The 19428-nt window shown below is 37.0% G+C and overlaps 1 protein-coding gene and 1 pseudogene across 3 annotated transcripts in view; one reads left to right on the top strand and one right to left on the bottom strand.

The window, feature by feature from the left end:
* The window catches only part of LOC137007702 (uncharacterized), a 1237067-nt pseudogene that overhangs the window by 1066479 nt on the left and 151160 nt on the right, over positions 1-19428 (top strand).
* The window catches only part of LOC137006087 (NACHT, LRR and PYD domains-containing protein 3-like), a 126994-nt gene that overhangs the window by 25583 nt on the left and 81983 nt on the right, over positions 1-19428 (bottom strand). For all 3 annotated transcript variants that reach the window (XM_067366509.1, XM_067366519.1, XM_067366499.1), the window contains exons 7-11: positions 19227-19400; positions 17329-17502; positions 10924-11094; positions 3184-3357; positions 23-69 (exon numbers count right to left, since the gene is read on the bottom strand). In XM_067366509.1, coding sequence (XP_067222610.1) covers positions 23-69; positions 3184-3357; positions 10924-11094; positions 17329-17502; positions 19227-19400 — 740 coding nt within the window. The remainder of the gene's footprint in view (positions 1-22; positions 70-3183; positions 3358-10923; positions 11095-17328; positions 17503-19226; positions 19401-19428) is intronic.

Here is a 19428-nt window from a genome sequence, read left to right as displayed (position 1 = left end):
GTGTGTGTGTGTGTAGACCTACATTTGTGCAGTCCTGCTCTAATCCTGAACTTTCCTCCATGATCCACACTGCAACAAAAACATAGTGTCAGTAAATACACATTTAATCGGTAAACGCGCACACACACACACACACACACACACACACAGGTTTGGTTTTGCAAATTGTGGGGTCATTCCATAGGCGTAATGGTTTTTATACTGTACAAACCATATTTTCTCTCCTCCTACCCCTAAACCTACCCATCACAGGAAACTGTGCACACTTTTACTTTCTCACAAAAACTCATTCTGTATGATTTATAAGCCTTTTGAAAAATGGGAACATTGGGTAATGTCCTCATAAATCACCTCTCCTTGTAATACATATGTCATACCCATGTCATTATACACATTTGTGTCCTGATATGCCACAAAAACACACACACACACACACACACACACACACAAAGCATCGTACATTACTATCAGTTTAAAATTATATTTGTGTATGACTAACCCCAGCACACACCAGAGAAAACACTTTGCAGGTCCTATGCTAAGAGAGCCTACTAACCTACCGCTTCAGTGAGCTCAATTATAGTAACGCGGCATTTTTTTTGTGTCAGTAACGCTGTTGTAACGGGAGAAAAATTAATTTGTTATTACTTGTTGCTGAAAAAAGTAACAGCATTAGTAACGCCGTTTATTTATAACGCCATTATTCCCATCACTGCCATTATAAAGCTTAGAAGTAAATAAACAATTTAAATGCTACTTCAAATGCAGCTTCTGTTCCACCTTTGCAGTGTAAAGATGGCTTTTGTCAATGACACATTTTTATTGGTTATAGTCTATAGGATTCTGATTAATTTAAGTAATTGGTTAAATTTAAGTATTTTACATAAAACACAACACAGGTAATCATAAAAATTGCACTTATGAAGGTAAAAAAGGCCCCTGGAAATCAATTGCAAGCAGCCCCTTAATGGAAAAGTGAATGTATGACCCTGGCATGGGGTAACGTCTGGCAGTTGTAGTTTGTACTCCCATCAGGTTCACACATACTCCGTCTGCAGTGTGCTTACAAGTCTATTTTTGCTGTGCTACACGTGCTGACTTAAAGCGACAGTGCTTTGTTCATGCTCAAAATGAACACAGATTGAAATCAGAATGTAGTAACCTCACCATAAATGCATTTAATTCAATTAAACTACTGATTTTCACAGTCATCTTTTTACTTTAAGCCTGGGGTAAATCAAAGAAAAGCAAAACACTTGCCATGAGTAGCAAAAATATCTAATGTGGTCAAAATTATATTAAAAGGGTTTTTTTATGTGAAATGCACTGCACATTTTGTTATATTGTGTCAAGGCGAGGGCCTTACATCTCCGCAAAAAGTGATAATCACGTGACAGGCTGGTGTCTGAGAACTACATGAAACAAGGCTGCACAATAAATGTCACTCAGTTAATTATTGAAGTATAGAAACATAAAGTTGATAGTTCATATGCATCTCTCATCAACTGACTTGTCTAATGTGTCAAAAATACTGATGCTGCATCAGTATGTTTGACACATTAGACAAGTCAGTTGAGACAGCAGCTCTCGCGAGTGGGCGTGGTTTCAGCGCCGACAGCGGACACGGCCCCAGCGTTTGAGAGCAGAGAGCAGTGCCTATTTTTTTTTTGGTTTTGATGACTTATTTAATTTACTTGCAGATATTTTTAATCATTCAAATTTGGCTGGGTGGTTAATAACACATTTTTCTGCCATGTGAGAAACTCAGAACACATACTTTAAAATGACTTTACAGGGACTTTAATACTTTCCTGCTTCAAATGTTTGTAATTTATTTAGGGGTGACCCTGAATAGTTGACGCTTCGATGCTTCGATAGGAAGAGCCTGATTCGACTACCAATCTCACAGTCGAATCTTCGCAGAGGTGTTATGAGAAGAGATATGGGGGTTCTCAATATCTGATTTTACATAGACCTACCAGTTTTCTCCTAATAAGTTAATATATAGCCTATTATGATAATGCTATAAATAAAACATAAAAAGAATTAATCTTTTATTAAATAATTTTAATGTGTGTGAAAAAATCCAACCACCCCTGTGACCGATTTAAGTTTCACTTCCATGATCCATTACCGACAGAGGAGCATCTTGGCATCAGGGATTAAATCTTTAACAATGTCTGGGATAAGAATATCTAAAGTGTAGAATTGGATGCACTTTGGAATGGTAAAAGATGACCCAAAAAAGTGCGGTGCACTTCTGCCGTCCAGTGTTAACGAGCAGATTAGCTGTCTGTTTGAAAAGACTCAAACGGACACAGGCAGTGAAAGACTGGATTTTTTCGATCAGGTAGGGGAAAAGTGATTTCAAAACATCTCAGATGGTTCTAATTTGATTTTTGGATGCTGTGAATGTTTAGTTAAAAAGACTGCCACTCCAGTTTAGCATTTATAAACAATTTATTGTCTCTGCAATTAAAAAGACAAAGTTGACAATTCTGCCTATACTTTCATTATTTTAATAATTTAATCATTTTAATTTATTTATTAGAACAGTATATTCTGTTCTGATTAAATTCTGTAAATTAATTTATGATTGTTTTTGAGTGCATCAGTGTTGCACTGTAGAGTTAAAGCTTGTTCGCACAGGCAATTTAACCGATTTAATTTGAATGGCCGACATGTGAAATGTATATCCATCTGGAGTGTGGCCTTTCTGCAGTTATTTATATAGGCATATATATTTTATAATCCAAAATGTTTTTTATTCATTTCTATGTTTGTGTGGTGTTCTGTAGTGGCTGTGAATGTTTATCCACATTGCCTTTCATTTCAGTAAAAAAAAACAAAAAAAAAACAGTCTGAACGTAGCCTTTGATTAGTAAAAAGATGTTGAATCGCTGTTGGTCGGAGATCAACATGGTTTCGATGTGAACATTTAGTGAATCTACAGTGAATAGCAGGAGTTCATCACTAATGCTCAATCATCACTCAGTCATTTAAGTCTTATTAGCTTCAAGACTGTTTAGTGTTACCTTTTTACTCTCTGTAGACTGGACTCATATAGACTCAGAGCAAGTGATCCTTTACTGCCATGCAATTCTCTAATTTATTTTTGTATGTTTTATTATTATATTACATATGTTTATTAGATTTTTTTTTCACTTTTCATGCTTAACATACTTGAGTTTGTCCAGTCTGTAGTTTGGATTGTTGAGTTTATCAGTGAGTTGCTTCACTCCTGAGTCTCCTGGGTGATTGTAGCTCAGATCCAGCTCTCTCAGGTGTGAGGGGTTTGAACTCAGAGCTGAAAACACATAACCACAGCCTTCCTCTGTCACCATACAGCCAGACAACCTACAAACACACAACAACAATCCACATCACATTAGTTTAGCAGTCAGATGTCACTAGCACAGTCATTTGGGTGGCAGCTGTTATTTTCTGTAGTTTCTGTCACAAAAGTAACAAAAGTGAAGTCAATAGAAACATTTATACTTCAGTAAAGTAGAAATATTCCCCCAAAACATTGGACATTATATCTTGCATTTAAATGGAAAGTAAATAAGGCATTTGATCTCAACCAGACAACAGTGGCACAATACTGCTCCTTTCACTAAAAAGAATATAAAAATAACATTTAAAAACAACATTTCTAACTTTGTTACTGAAAAATGATGGTGCTTGCAGATTCTCTCTCTCTCTCTCTCACACACACACACACACACACACACACACACACACACACACACTTTAAAACACAACAATGAAATTTGTTTTCACTTTCAGGCCAAGAAGCTATCAAATCAAAGACGCACTGCCAATCAAAAACTTGCTGTCAACCCCACCCACATGAGGGATTTCTACCAGTATGGCACAGTGAATTATTTTTTCCAATTTCAAAGAGTTTTTTCATTAATATATAATTTATATTTTTTATACGTTTATTGAAAAGTTAAGTTCAAAATATTTGGCACAAATCTAATTCCATATTAGTCAAGTAACTGAGTGCAGCTGAGACACCAAGACACCAACTTTACAGGCAGTGTAGGTATGCAGAACATGAACACAGAGCAGAGTATTTGCAGAAAAGGAAACAGGACTGTGCCAAAGATATTGAGACAAAAAAAGAAAAAGAAAATGAAAGACAGAAGAGATCTCAATGCAAGGCACAGAGGGACTGTCAGCAAAGATACAAAGACTCAGAACAGAAATAATAATAATCAGGTGTAGTGCTGATGTAAATGTATGGATCATCCGCCTAACATTGATACCCCAATCCATGACTCCTACTAATCTGACCAAGGCGTAGCATACAAATACTGAATAATAATACTAAGGGCCTAAAACAGACCCTTGAGGTACTCCATGGAAGAGTTGGTTTTGAAGAGATCAAAAGTGATTAGAAATCTTAAGAGTGACCCCTAGTGTCGGTTTGACACAACGTTGAATATGACCGACAGAGAGGGAACTGTCATTTACAGACAGTGCATTTTGAAATTGTTTTCTTGTGGTTTACAATGCTGCTGCTGTCAGACCCAATACAGTTTGTTGCTTCATCTTTCAATATCAGTTCCTTTCTAAACTTTCCATTACATCGTGCCTCATTTACAAAAAAATCTACAGTCAAATGCACCGCACAAACATGTAATCATCTAACACAATCCGGGACGCCATTAAAAATAAACCATCCACTTGTTCCTGATGCTGGGATCCTTGTGAAATCTGTACAAAAACACAAACATGCTGTTTCCATTACTCTACTCGTCCATTTGTCCTGTTGGCAGCAGACTTAAATGTGTGGAGTACGTCAGAAACTGAATAGGCATCTGTATAATGTATCAGGTGTAGTTAATGGTGATTGGTTCTGCTTGTTTTTGATGCGACATGACATATTGTAAATTATTCAGGTCCTGTGAGAAACTGTTCCAACGGGTGGAGTATACATGTATATTCATAAACTAAGTCTGCAGTGGGCGTGGCATTTTGAACTTCAAACAAATGAATGGAATGGGAATTGTTGTTTGCTATCAGATCTTGTTTTATGGATTATTTCAATCATGTAATAAAGCCGAAGGGACATAGCCTGGGTGCCAGCCCGAACCCCGCCCACAACATTTTTTGGACGGGAAGTTCAGTCTGGACTCGATCCATTGTGGAGTAATTATGCTCGGCTCCCAGAAGGCAGAGCCAATCAAATTGCCAGGGTGGGCTTTAATCGATGATGGACAGGCTATCTGCAGTTACGTAACCACCCACGTCATCAAAGAGCGCTTGGGTTGAATTGGTTTTCGGCAGCAATGACTGCAGCTGGAGAAGTAAGATGTTTAGATTACGCTATCACGTCTGTAATAAAAGAAATCGACAGCGCATTCATTTTAAAAGACGAACAAAGAACCGCAATCAAGGCGATGGGAAAGATGTGTTTGCCGTCCTTCCAACGGGATTCGGCAAAAGTGTAAGTACAAGTTCAACATACGTCACTTACTGCGTTGCTGATTGGTTGTAGGTCTATCCAATGGAGTGCAGAGTTGTTGTTTTTTTACTGGTTCGGTTAAGACACGCCCCATAATTCAAGTGCAATGGAGAATCTGCCTAGAATATGAGTATGACGAAGTCAGGCTAGAAGGGACATGCACCCTATAACTGTTTATATTCTCTACATAATTCATCGATTGATTTGCTTTGCATATGCTTTTATTAACATTAAGGATACAAAAGACCAAGCCAGAGCACAACAAATTGAGCACATATTTCTGTTCCTCTTGGTTGTTGTTTGTCTTTTGTTGTGAACTGTGTCGCTTCCTTGTTTTTTATTCTGCAACATAGGGCTGTCATGATAACCGCAATATCTTAATACTGCCCTACTGACAAGACAACCACAGAGGAATGGAAGAACCACAGCAACCACGATATTTGCATGTTCTTTTCTCGTAAGGTTATGCCCTTCTCATCTTTTCACTTCATGTGTCAGCTGGTATACACAGGACACAGAGGTAAGTGAAGGTAATATGGCAGGTTTATTGTAAACAACAGAAGATCAACACGAAGGAGAATCCAGATAAGTAAACATATTGATGGAAAGTCTTTGATAATGTCTTATCTGTATACTGAAGTCTTTCTCTGTGGAGCAGAGCTGAAGAGGCTGATGAGGATCACTAGCGAAGGCAGAGGGGAATCCAAGGATCAGGTGAGTATCAACCAGGTAAGGTTGAGACCAGACAGTGAGTGAAGGGTAGAAGTGACATAATTGTGTAAATATATTTTTTTAAACTTACCGAAAACATGAATTGATGCAAGCAAATGGTAATAATCAAAATCTATAAGTTTCTTGCAAAATTTGGCAAAATCTTTATCGATTTTGAAGATTTTTGGGTATATGTCACACTTTATTTTGCTTTCCTTACTTACATAAATGAACTATAGTGTCTTGCACCCTCTAGTAAAAATATATCACAAATGTCTGAATAATTTTTGGTTTGACTGTAAATGCAATTCTCATTATTCTGATTATTCGCTAATAAATAAGGTTATAGCACACTCAGATAGGCATGTAGTATACATGTTACGGGCCACTGTTTTTAACTACTCACATCAAATTTAAAATACATTTTATATACATACTGGACATTATTAGAGTTCTTTGCCCTGTTTGGACGAAGATAGTCGGGGCGATACGCACGCATATGCCGTATGCTTACTTTTTGCCCAGGGCTGTTTGCGTATTACGACTTATAAGGATCAGTATTTGCGTATACCCACTTGTTTTTTGCTTTGAAAGTCCATAAAATATTGTTCTGTTAGCTTCCCCTTTAACTGTCCAATGCTGTTGTGTAAATCACGATTCTTGTAATTTGTGCATGAGCACTTCTGTCATTCTACCTTTTCCTGCTCATCCTCGGCTAAAAAACAGGCTTCATAGTGCGTGTTCGTACTGCAGTGAGAGATCTCCGATCAAAGCCACTCAGTGTTTTGAGCGGTGCATTGAGCGCATTTCTCTCACTGCAGCGGTCATGGCATGAGAAATGTGGTGGTGAGTAAATAAGACTATTAATTAATTATATAGCCTACATCATGCGTTCGGTTCCCGTACAATTTGAAAAGATCATCAGCGCAACTGAAGCCGTGTATATTTAATGCATTAGTGGTGCAGGAAATAGTACACCACTTTTTTTTTAGGACTACACCACTGCTTTTCACCATGTCCATGCTACCCTTGGGAGTATGGTGTTAGTTTTCACTGTTAAGCTGATAATGTATAATTATCAAAAATGGTAATAAAAAAAAACAACAGTTTTTCTCATTTCTCATTTTTCTTGTGTCCACGACTTCATTATGTTGAGGGAACGACATCTATTTCTCATGGCCATGAGTTAAATGTCTAAACAACCTGGAACTATCACAAATGGACAATACCATAATATTTTTAATTAAGAATGTAAAATAAGGGTGGAATTAAGGAATGATTATTAACCTATATAAATTACCATAAATGAATTTCCTGTAAAATTCCTGTGCACCTACAGAAATAAAATAAAATCATAAATAAAGCTTTCATAGGTTATATACAAGTAATAAACAAAATATTCTTTTAACCCTCTGGAGACTGAGGCTGATTTGGGGCCCGGAAAAGTTTTGACATGCCCTGACATTTGTGCTGTTTTCAGTTGTTCATAAACATATAAATGACAAAAGTGTCATTACACTGTATTCAACACAAACTAGGCTACAATAATATGTAAGGAACATGTATGTACATGTTTTTGTTTTTGAAGGAATAATGTTTATGCGTGGTTATTGAAAAAACTAAAAACTTAAGTCACTGAAATAAGGCCAAAAAAAGTATATTAAATCTGTGTACATAAGACTTCTGGGTATTGGAGGTTGTAGACTAGAGTTTTTGCTTCAGAATTATGTAAAAATTATGCTGCCTACTCCTTCATATAAAATGTTATATTGATTTAGTTATTGTAAGACACTTTTTGTCAAGAAACACAGTATGCATGGAGGCGTGAATGATCATGAATAATGGGCCATTTAGACCTGAGAAGACAAAAGAATCAAATAGTAATGACCTGAAATGACTTGCATATTAATGAGGCCTTTCAGTCAGGTACGGTGTGAAAAAACTAGAGGTGGGCATAGATTAATTTTTTAAATCTAGATTAATTTTGGAATTAATCTAGATTAATCTAGATTAAAATGGCTCATTTGAATTCTGCCGAAGACATTCAGAATATGTGAGATACCCAAATTGTCCCTGCGTCCCAATGTCCGTACTATCCATCCTAAATAGTATGTGAGATTAAAATAAGCGTGTGCCAAAGCATAGTATGTTGAAAAGAGCATGCCAAAAGTCCCCGGATGGTCTACTATTTCCGGTAGATTTTCAAAGTGTGGATCCTTGCACACTATAAAGGCTAATATTGCCCACAACCCATTGCACGTTGTACGAGGATTCAGTTCAGAACTACAAACACGAGTAAAAAGTGTTAAAAACTACAAAACATGAACATAGAAAATATTTATTTAATGTTATATGTGTTATTTTTCATCTGCAAATACCAATGTGGACTTTTATAAAGATCTGATTGGCCATTAAGTTTTAAATGCATCTTTATGCATTATTATGAGGAGAGTTCTCCACATGAAAGACTCGCGACTACAGATCAACGTGCTGCATTTCTCTCCGATACGGTAGGAAATTAGCTAAATGAAATGTGGAGGATGTAAGATGATTGACAGGGAAGTTTACGGTGACTGGATGCGACAGAGAGCAAAGACGCAACTGAATGACGTGATAGTGTGTCCCAAAGCTTGTCTACTCTTTTGCCACACACTCAAAAGTAAGTACTTTTTGTTCACAGAAAGAGTACATATTTTAGGGCGTAGTATAATTAGGCGAATTGGAACGCAGCAAATGACTAAAAGTAATCCACCATTTTGTCCGACAAAGCAGATAGGAGTTAGAAGATTAACCTCAGTGGAGTTAAACTTTTGTATATTATATTTTGTATATTGACATCTTTCAGCGGGACTGGGACTTTGTTAAATATCATAAGTTACCTGCTTTGTCTTGTCAGTGTCCTCTGCTCCGTGATGCATTTATCACTGTATGCACAACGGCTTGTCGACCAAAGCAACAGTAACTAAGGGGGGTGGGTCTTTGAGAAGGGTCAGTTCGGCTAGGTATACATTGCGCTAAAATATCAAGTTGAAAGTCATCATAACCTGCGTAGAATAGACCCAGCTCCCAACCCAACTTTGAGAATAGATTAACGGCGATATTTTTTTTATCGTCCGATAAGAGTCTCGCGTTAACGGCCCACCGCTAGAAAAAACCCTCTGTAATCATGTCTCAGCTCAATTTAAAATAATGGTATTCTATTATATTCTTTAAAATATAATGTATTTCTGTGATGCAAAGAGTCTAAACAATTATGTTACCTCTGTGGCATTTCATATAGGCTTTTAGCTTAAAGCATGCACATTTGGAGAAATATTGATGGATTCTTATATGTTTATGTCAAATTTCTATACAGAGGAGTAATATTTATTCTATATTTATTCTATATATCATCACTATGAGTGCTGGATACAATTCATACTTGCAGCCGGAGGGCGCTCTGTACACCTTTAGGCCACAAATCCATATAAAGAAGAAGAAGAACCAGGAACTAACTGCATGTCTTCTAGAGTTCACTAACCATGGCTTTACCATCCAAATAAACAGTTTTCAAGACAATAAATACACGATTGAGACGATGTATGCATGTATTGCTTCTGAATTTGTGTCTGAATAGCGCTGACTCCATGGGCGTGGCCGCATTAGCGGATAATGAGCTGAATCGCACACTTCTGATATGGCTCTCTTTTCATACAGATTACATAAACACAAAATGTTTGTTTTCGATTTGACTTGCACAATTTAAAACCTGACATTTCAACGTTTCTTTAGACGGAAGTTTAATTTTTTTGTCGTTCGTATTCACTAAGTTACAGTTTTCTGAGAACTATCAGATTGGACTTTGTTCAGAGGGAGACGAGAGATCACGCATCATGTTAGTTTTCTTTATTTTACAAAAAGCACAACATTCTGTTTTTACTCTGAGTGTACACAAATGAAAGAAGATATTCCACAGATTAAAATGGTGTATAACTCTTAATTGTATGTGCAACATTGACGGAGTATTTTGAGTCTCTTTCACACTGGTAAGAAAAAAAACGCGGTGGTATCGCCGGCGATACCGTCAGACCTCAGAGTGTTAACATAGCCTATTAATAGTAAAACATTTTTGAACTTAATTCAAATGCTGTCACAGGCACGAGGGACTACAAGTGATAACAGATGCTCATTTAATCTACTGTAGTCAGAAATAGACTACAGAAATAATCATAAAGTCAAAATTGTATTGGCATAATCGGGCATTTAGAGTATTTACAGAATACAAACTTTAAGTAACAAAGTACAGAATGTTAATCAGATAAAGAAATATGGGAAATTAAGGGGAAAATAAAGCAAATAAATGTACAAATGTAACTAATAATAATCTATAATAACATATTAAATAAAAAATAAACGATCAGTGAATGGTCCCAGTCACTGTAGTATGTGCACTAATTTGGGGTGAGTTTCCCGAAAGCATCGTTGGTGAACCATGGTCGTAAGTCCCATTGAACTCTATTGGTAACGACGGAACTTGCGACCATAGTTCGCTTTGGGAAACGCACCCCTGGATGGATAAAAATACAGAGGACAAATATGGTTATCATATTTGGCCTTCACATTTCACTCATTACAAAGTGTTCAGATCACTGTGTTAACTGTTTGGAGAACAGTGACCTTTAGACAAATGTGTCAAATCAATTGAGAAAAACGGTATTGTGGTAGCTTTTTCTTAATTATTAAGAAAAATAATTTACCTCAAAATCTCCAGCTTACAGTTTCTCTTCAGTCCATCAGAAAGAAGCTTCACTCCAGAATCCAACAGGTCATTGTTACTCAAGTCCAGTTCTCTCAGGACACAGTTTGCGGATTGTAGAACTGATGACAAACTCTCACAAGACTGAAGAGTGAGATTACAGTGAGTAAGGCTGAAAGAGAGCAGATTTAGTCAGATCATCTACAAACACTATGACTGACTGACTAAATTATCTCTTATATGTGACCTGTCACGGAAACCAGGGACACAAGTCGGCAGCACAACTATCGAGCAAAATGAGAAAGAAGCGTTTTTTTTCAAAATTGGTGATTTTCGTTTTTTTGCAGAATCTGTTAGTTGAGATCACGAAGAAGCCTCTCCGTGTTTGAGATAGCAGTATTGGTTTATTTAAAAGCATACATTTTGAGGTTGAAATCGGCTTGTTTTTCTGGGATTCTATCTCGCAATAGGGGCGTGTCATTGTCTGTGTGTATTTCCATACTGGAATCGGATACGCCGGCTGTTGTTTCTTTTGTTTCTTCCCGCCCTCCAAGGGAAGCGTGGCTACTTATTTATGCAGCGCTCTGACCGGCTCTGATATCAAAATTCAGTGAAGATGGACGCCGCAAAGAATATCGCAGACGAGCTGAACCGTGGCCGTTACACCGAAAATGTTTTGAAGTACTTCTTCGAAAAGCCGGATGATTATGAACAAGCGCTCACTGATTCTGAAGACAATCTGAGCGATGATGAAAGCAGCATAATAAGACTGAATAATATCCCTAATCTGCAAATGAGCGAAGATGAAGACGAGGAAGAATGTATCGGACTGGCGTCAGACGAGTTGGACCGTAAGATATCAGAGGCTATATCGATAGTAACATTTGTGACCTGATCCAGCAAAATGAGTCACAGTGACCCAAATTTCAAAACTGATGAAAGATGAGACAATAAGCTTTAAAATGATATCTTAGTCAAAGTCATACCTTGAATGGTTTTAAAGATATACCCATTTGAATTATGGTCGTCTGCACTCTTTTTCCAATTGAAAACCTGCGAAAATCGCTTTTAAAGTTTTTTGCCCATTTTTTTGTTGATATCTTTCAAAATCCATTGCATTTAAAGGGATAAACTATTTATTTTACAGCTTAATTTGACCAAAGACATTATATATATATATATATATATATATATATATATATATATATATATATATATATATATATATATATATATATAAATGCTATTAAACCAGGCTGAAGCTCAAATTATTTTAAAGTATTTATTTGAATTAACACTTTAAGATCTGAAGGCTTTTTTAGACTTTTTTTTTTTCTTTTTTTCTGAGCGACACACACACAAGTAAAGACTCATAACTCCAAAACTCTGGCAAGGAGAGTCAAAAGGTAGGTATCATTTTATACAAAACATTTTAAAATTTAAGAAAATATAAATTACATTACATTTGGACATTATCTTGCTGAGAAACAGCTGATAAAAGACAAAAAATATATATAATTTTTTAAAAATAATTTTCTTTTTTTATTTGACATGGAATAACTCAGGAACAAAATTTTTTTTTTGGTGATGCTCTCCTATATGTGAGCTGCATCTGGTTCAAAATTCGTGGTGATATTATAAAGAATAGTTTGAAAAATTGTTGTTCATTTTTTCCTCAGCCAGGTGGCGCCAACAGGCGGTAAACTCCGGTTTAGAGGTGCTTCTCAGCACTCGTTGGGAGTTTTTCAAAATGGTTAGATGCATTAAAAAGATGAGATTCTCAGCTTTAAAATGATATCTATTATGTGTTATTCCACGTTGGAAAACGAACATGGATGGGTCCGGGAACATTGGATACACACTGCATCCCGGAGAGATGAGAGACATGTTATTAGCCAAGTATGTTAAATCATTCCGTGAGTAATATCTTGTGATCAACGCAATATATTATATTGATTTTGGATTCATTTTAATCTTGAGAATCTGCTTTAAATATTGATGTGCGATTTTTGTTTTTGTAGATTTTTATTGATGTGCGATTGTTGTAAACGCATATTACTCAGACTCATTAGAGGGTGAAAACAACACAACAGAAGCATGTTGGAGGCTTGATATGAAAGTTTAAAGTATTTGTTTTTGTATGCAAAAATAATTTTTGTGCTACCTATATGGATTCAATTTTTATTGGCTTTTAAAGAGAGACACGCAAATGGGAGTTTTATTTTATAAGGCGCGCTAGTCTGACAGGAGGATGGCTGGATCGCGTGCCTGTCAGTCGAAACGGGGCTTCCCATTGTTAAAAATCAGCGTTTAGGTCAGTGTGTTTACATTTCTAAGCTTTTTGATTGGTTCTATACAACGTGTAACACCATATTTGTAGAGCAGAGATAGACGTTTCAGGGGATACCGGGAATTGCTCATAAGTGACGAGAGGAGTTGAGAAGTTCATTTCCAGCGAATTTAGTAAAACCATGTCAAATTTAATTGCCATTTAAATACATTTACTCAATTATCTGGACTACGAAACTTTGGGAGATTATTTTTGAAAGTCTGTTCTTTGAAATTAGCTTTAAAAAAAAATCTATTTTTTCATTGTTTTTCCACATTATCAGCCCATATCTTAAAATAAGACTTCCGACTTATTTCGCCAGATCGGGTCACATTTGATGGGGATAAAGACAAAGAAATGGTGAAAATCCGTAACTTTGACTGTAAATGCTGCACGAGGAGAAAAGAGAACTCTCTGCATGGGAGACAGTCATGTAGCCAGAAGCTTTCTCCAGATATTATGTACAACATACGGCTGGATTCTTTAGCTGCGGAAAAAGAGTGGCAGGACATACCACAAAGAAGACACCGACAAAGAGAAAGTGTGCCCGAACGACTTATTTCATTGGAGGCAACGAGATCTGCAAGAATACTTTTCTGTTTCTTATGGGGTGAGTTTCCATTAACATCAAAGTTTGTCGTTTTGTGTTCATTCTAAGAACACGTACACGTTTTCTCATGTGTCTATTGTTATTAGCTAGCTCAGGACTGTCGTTTTAATTGTAATCGTTAGCATCGTATCACTTGCCAAAAAGCCCCATTACTATAATGGGCTTTTACATGGTACTGTTAGCATCTGCTATTAATTTGAATAATGCTTCAATTGCTTGAATTGACTGGTGTGAATGACTTAGCCCATGTAAACCTGCCAGTTAGCATTCTTGAATTGAATGTGATGCTAATCATTTTAGCTAGTGGTGGAGGAAGTGCTACATTCTTAACAAGGATTTTCTAACGTAATGGTAAATGTATCAGATTAAATTCCTACTTAAGTAAAAGTAAAAGTATCCGTAGCCGTAAAATGTGCGTTATGAGTCAAAAGTAAAAGTATTTATGAAGAGTTTAATGTACAGGATTTTTTTGCAGACAAGATGCGTGTTAGTATGATGTTAAACGTTTTTTCCTTGTTTTTTCTCCTTTTTTCAGCATTGGCAAAGACACCCTGGCTGATATAGTCAAACACTATGAGGAGAATGGCGCAAGACCACGTTTGAGGAAGAAGCATTCACTGCCACGTCCGCCAGCCAGGTTCATCAGGCCTGAGGATATCAACAGAGTTGTGGACTTCATAAAAAACTATGCAGAAGACAATGCCATCATGCTGCCTGGCCGACAGCCTGGGCATAAGGATTGGCATGTGAAGTTGCTGCCAACTCATGTGTCCAAGGCCTCAGTGTGGCGTCTCTACGTGAAGTCTGCTAAGGAGCTTGGTATGTGTAAACATTGATTTAGAATTGAGTGCTTATAATGTGTAATAATGTGAAGCACTATTAGCAATTACAATACAATTAACCATAAGCCATATCTGTTTTTCAGGTGAGCGTGCAGTTTGTAAAACCAGCTTCAAAGCACTGTGGGACCGACTTCTCCCACACATCAAAAGTTGCCGGCCACGCACAGATCTCTGCTGGCAGTGCCAAAGCAATACTGAGCAGCTGATACGAAGTGCAAACCTCCCAGATGACAGAAAGTCTGAAGCAGTAAAGAAGCAACAAGATCATCTTTCCCTTGTGCAGAAAGAGAGGGCTGTGTACAACGACATGAGTGCTGCCTGCAGAAAGATTTGCTCTGGCTCTAACCTGTCCTTTGGACCGTCCCTACCAGCAAGCAAGAAGATTAGGATGCATTACAGTTTTGATTTTGCTCAGCAGGTAATACTTCACACACATTTACTTTACTTTATTAATGTCCCTTAAAGGGCGATTTGGTGCATGAGAATAAGCAGCCTGATAATAGCGCAAATGCAGAATAGCATCAATATAGTAATTTTTATCTTTATTAGACAGTTATGAATATACACATTTTATTTAATCTAATCCAAGTTCCCTCTCTCCCTCTGTCTCCAACAGTTACACTTTCCCTCAAACCCTCTCCAGCCAGGACCAATATACTTCCTGACCCCACGGAAATGTGGCCTATTTGGTGTTTCCTGTGAAGGGCTGCAGAAACAGGTGAATTACCTGATTGATGAAGGCATGTCATCTACTAAGGGAAGCAATGAAGTCATCAGCTACACGCATAATTTCTTCGGCAACTTTGGAGTTGTAGAAACAGAGGTGGATTTTCATTGTGACAACTGTAGTGGGCAGAACAAGAACAACTTCATGCTCTGGTACCTTGCCTGGCGGGTTGGACACAAGCCTCACGATAAAATTGAAATCCACTTCCTTATTGCTGACCACACCAAGTTTTCCCCTGACTGTGGCTTTGGACTCATCAGGCAAGCCTACATGAAGACAAGAGTCAACACTTTGGCAGACATCGCTGAGGTACTTTAACTTTACTTTGCTTTAATGACTTCAGTGTTGTTTTCTGTTCTGCTTCAATGAAACATTTAACTGAAGATTTTTTTTCCCTCTCTTCTCTTTTTTTGTCATCAGGTTGTGGAAAACAGCTCTCCTGTGAGTCACCTCAATATCCCACAGCTTGTTGGAACGGCAGAGGGCAAAGTTTTAGTCCAGACCTTCGACTGGCAGCAGCTTCTGACTCACCACTTCCGTAGACTCCCACAGATCAAGAGTTATCAGCACTTCAGGTACTTATATTGAAACTTTCACATTGTGTACATACAATATAACATAGTAACAACATACACATGAAAGTATTTTATGAGAAAATACTTTGCCATGTTTAAATTGTCGTATGTGCTTTTTCTGTCACAGCTTTGATGCCAAGAGACCAGGTGTGGTGCTTGCAAAAACTCACTGTGATGCACAACCTGTCGAATATCAGCTACTGCGCGACAGAACAGATCTGCCCTCTATCGACGGTCTTTCTGTCCTGGCCCCACCTGGACTAAACACATTGACAGGCAGACCTATCTGTATGAAAAAATCAGGCCATTCTGTGCTGACGAGGCAAGATACATCACATGCCCAGCATCAAGGGTCGCAACACAGAAGAGACCGCAAATGTAATATCATTGGACTGTGTCACAAAGACCTTTGTCTTATGCTGCTATTACCAAGTAAAAGTGGTACTTTTGGTACATACTTGGATTCATACTCATGCCCTGGAAAGTTTTTGAAAATAAACATACATAGATACAGATCCTTGAAAGTGCTTGAATTTATTTCGTGCAAGAAGTTTTCTGGACGAAATTCCATATTATTCTCTCCGGTCCAATGTGTTATTTCGCCAACACTTCGTGGACTATGCTTGATTTACGTTAGTTACTTGCATTTACACATTACGTTAAGTGTTTACCACATGAGTTACTTTGTGTTGTACGTTGCCATGATGTTCACGCGCGCACAAAACTACTACGGTACCTCAGCGTTTCACAGACACACTGTGAAATGACTGGTTACATGAGCCTAAGCTCTTTTCAATAAAATCCATGCAAAAGTTAATATCAGATCATTTTAGAATACAGTATAGGATGTACCGAATATTCTTTAGTTTTATGCAGAACAGAAATATGACAAATAGAATCAGACCTCTGTCATATGGCCAAAAATAAATGCAAAAAAAAAAGCTTTTTGCAAAGTTGTGTTTGACACATGAAAACTGTAACAATGTATTTTACAAGGTAACACGATGTAACCTTGCTCTCACTTGAAATGTGTCCCCACATTAACAGGGGGGAGCTTTACAGGGGGTATGGCTTATCTAAATGAGATGTAAATGAGCCCTATTGTCACTCCCAGCAGGTGAGAACAGGCGAGAACTGCAACTTTAGAGGCGTTTTTCTCCCTATAGAGCTTTCTTAAGTGCCTACCTTCAAATGGCCACAACTTCTCCAAATATTATCAGAAATATAATCACTACACTTTCAGAATCTGTGAATAACTCAAAATGCCCCAGAACCGACTTGTGTCCCTACTTTCCGTGACTGGTCACATATGTTCTTAAATACCTCAGTATCTGCATTTGACAGTTTGGACTCTTCAGTCCATCAGAAAGAAGCTTTACTCCAGAATCCTGCAGGTCATTGTTACTCAGGTCCAGTTCTTTCAAGACAGAGTTTGATGACTGTAGAGCTGAAGACAAACATTCACAGGACTGACCAGTGAGATTACACCCACATACCCTGTGTAGAGAACAAAACAAATAGTGATATCAGTGTTATTATCAGGAAGGGTTTATAATCTGAACTACATGTTTGTGCTAAATTCAGTGTAATGAGACATTAGCCATTAAAATGTAGGGTTGAGGGTTAAGTTTGTAACTCATCTGTGCATTTGTGCTCAACACTGCAGCAAATTGTACATGGATGCAACTGATACAGTTCAGATCAATTAAATCTCAATGATCCGGTCACAGTGGTTCTCAAGTTATCAGCATACTGAAACTGTCCTACTAAAATTAGGCAATTACTGGTAGTTATATGATCGTCAGAACATGGTGTGCAGAGAATTTGTCTGATGAAATGAAAATAAAGCTACTGTAATAATCAAATGCACAAGGAAAGGAAACATGTTTTAATTTGTTATTATGACATGAAACAGTTCATTGAAACAAACTGTTCATAAGAATCACTTAATCACTTAAGAAAATTTGGGTATTATTTCATTGGAAATAATTGTAATTGGAAAAATGCATAAAAAAAATTCAGTGTCAGTCATCACTTGCCTCACGATTTTATTATGATTCAGAGGGTATCGATTTGATTATAAATCAATTCATGATTCATCTTTTCCTCAAATTCTTGGATTAATAATAGTTATTATATTAATAATCACAATATAGTTAAAAAATGCAAATGACAAACAGTAGAAAAAATACAATATAAGAAAGAAATTAACAATGAAATTGTGCTTTACTTTTTTCATTTTACATCTATTTAAGAAATATTACAGAAAATAAATGGGTAATTCACCCAAAAATGACAATTTTGTCATCATTTACTCACCCTCAGGTTGTTCCAAACCTGTATAAATTTCTTTGTACTGCTGAACACAAAGGAAGATATTTTGAAGAAAGTTTTTAACCAGGCTGCTTTGAGCCACCATTGACTTCCATAGTAGGAAATACAACATAGTAGGAAAAAAAAATACTATGGAAGCCAATGGTGGCCCAAAGTGTATTAATTCAGTGTATTAATTGTAAATAAATTGATTGTTATTAAAGATGAAAAAAATGATTCAGTCCAGAGCAGTGAGTGATTCCCTCTTATCTTTTGATGTTGTTTGATTAACATTAATGACACAGACAGCAGCAGGTTTATTATATTAAGACCTAATGCACAAATCTCATAAAATGCTACTGTTATGCATTGCCAGTTTTGTGTACCATGTGTTTCTGTTAGTTTGGTTTTGTTCCTGTTTCCTGTTTCATTTGTAGTTTTTCTTGTTGATTAGTTCCCCGATTTGTTGATTAGTTCCCAGGTTTGTTTTGTCAGCCTGTTAGCCCTTGTGTATTTAAACCCCAGTGCTTTCTGTATTCTTGGTCAGGTCATGTCCTTGTATGGGTGTTTTTGTTGGTGATCTCAGTTCTGCTCCTGGTGTTCCGTTTTGCTTGTTGTGTTTCCTGGTGTTTTTGTTTTATTTTGGCTGTTTTTTTTAATTTTTTATTAATTATTCCTCAAGAGTGAAATATAACACTAAAGAGAACTGAATTTTAGATTGCATGCTGCCTGAGACAGGAGTCTTTTTCTTAAAACCAAAATCAGGTTTTCTGCCTTGTGTGCTTGGAGAAAACTCCACTGATACTTTCATACAACAATATAGACAGGAGAAAATATGTACTTATCATAGTTATGAAAACAGCTATTTCTCCACATTTTTGAACATAGAAAATGAGTGAATGTCAAACCTCAGAATGTTCAGTTTACATTCTGAACTCTTCAGTCCATCAGAAAGCTGCCTCACTCCTGAATCCTTCAGATGATTGCTGCTCAGGTTCAACTCTCTCAGATGGGAGTTTGATGATTGTAGAACTGAAGATGCTGTTTCACAGCATGTTTCGTCAAGACCACAGCCATCAAATCTGCCAAAACCGAACGTTTAACCAGATT

The sequence above is a fragment of the Chanodichthys erythropterus genome, chromosome 3 (genome assembly GCF_024489055.1).
Source record: "Chanodichthys erythropterus isolate Z2021 chromosome 3, ASM2448905v1, whole genome shotgun sequence".
Taxonomy (NCBI): Eukaryota; Metazoa; Chordata; class Actinopteri; order Cypriniformes; family Xenocyprididae; genus Chanodichthys; species Chanodichthys erythropterus.
The sequence above is the reverse complement of the archived record's forward strand: the minus strand, read 5'-3'. Positions and strand labels throughout refer to the sequence as shown.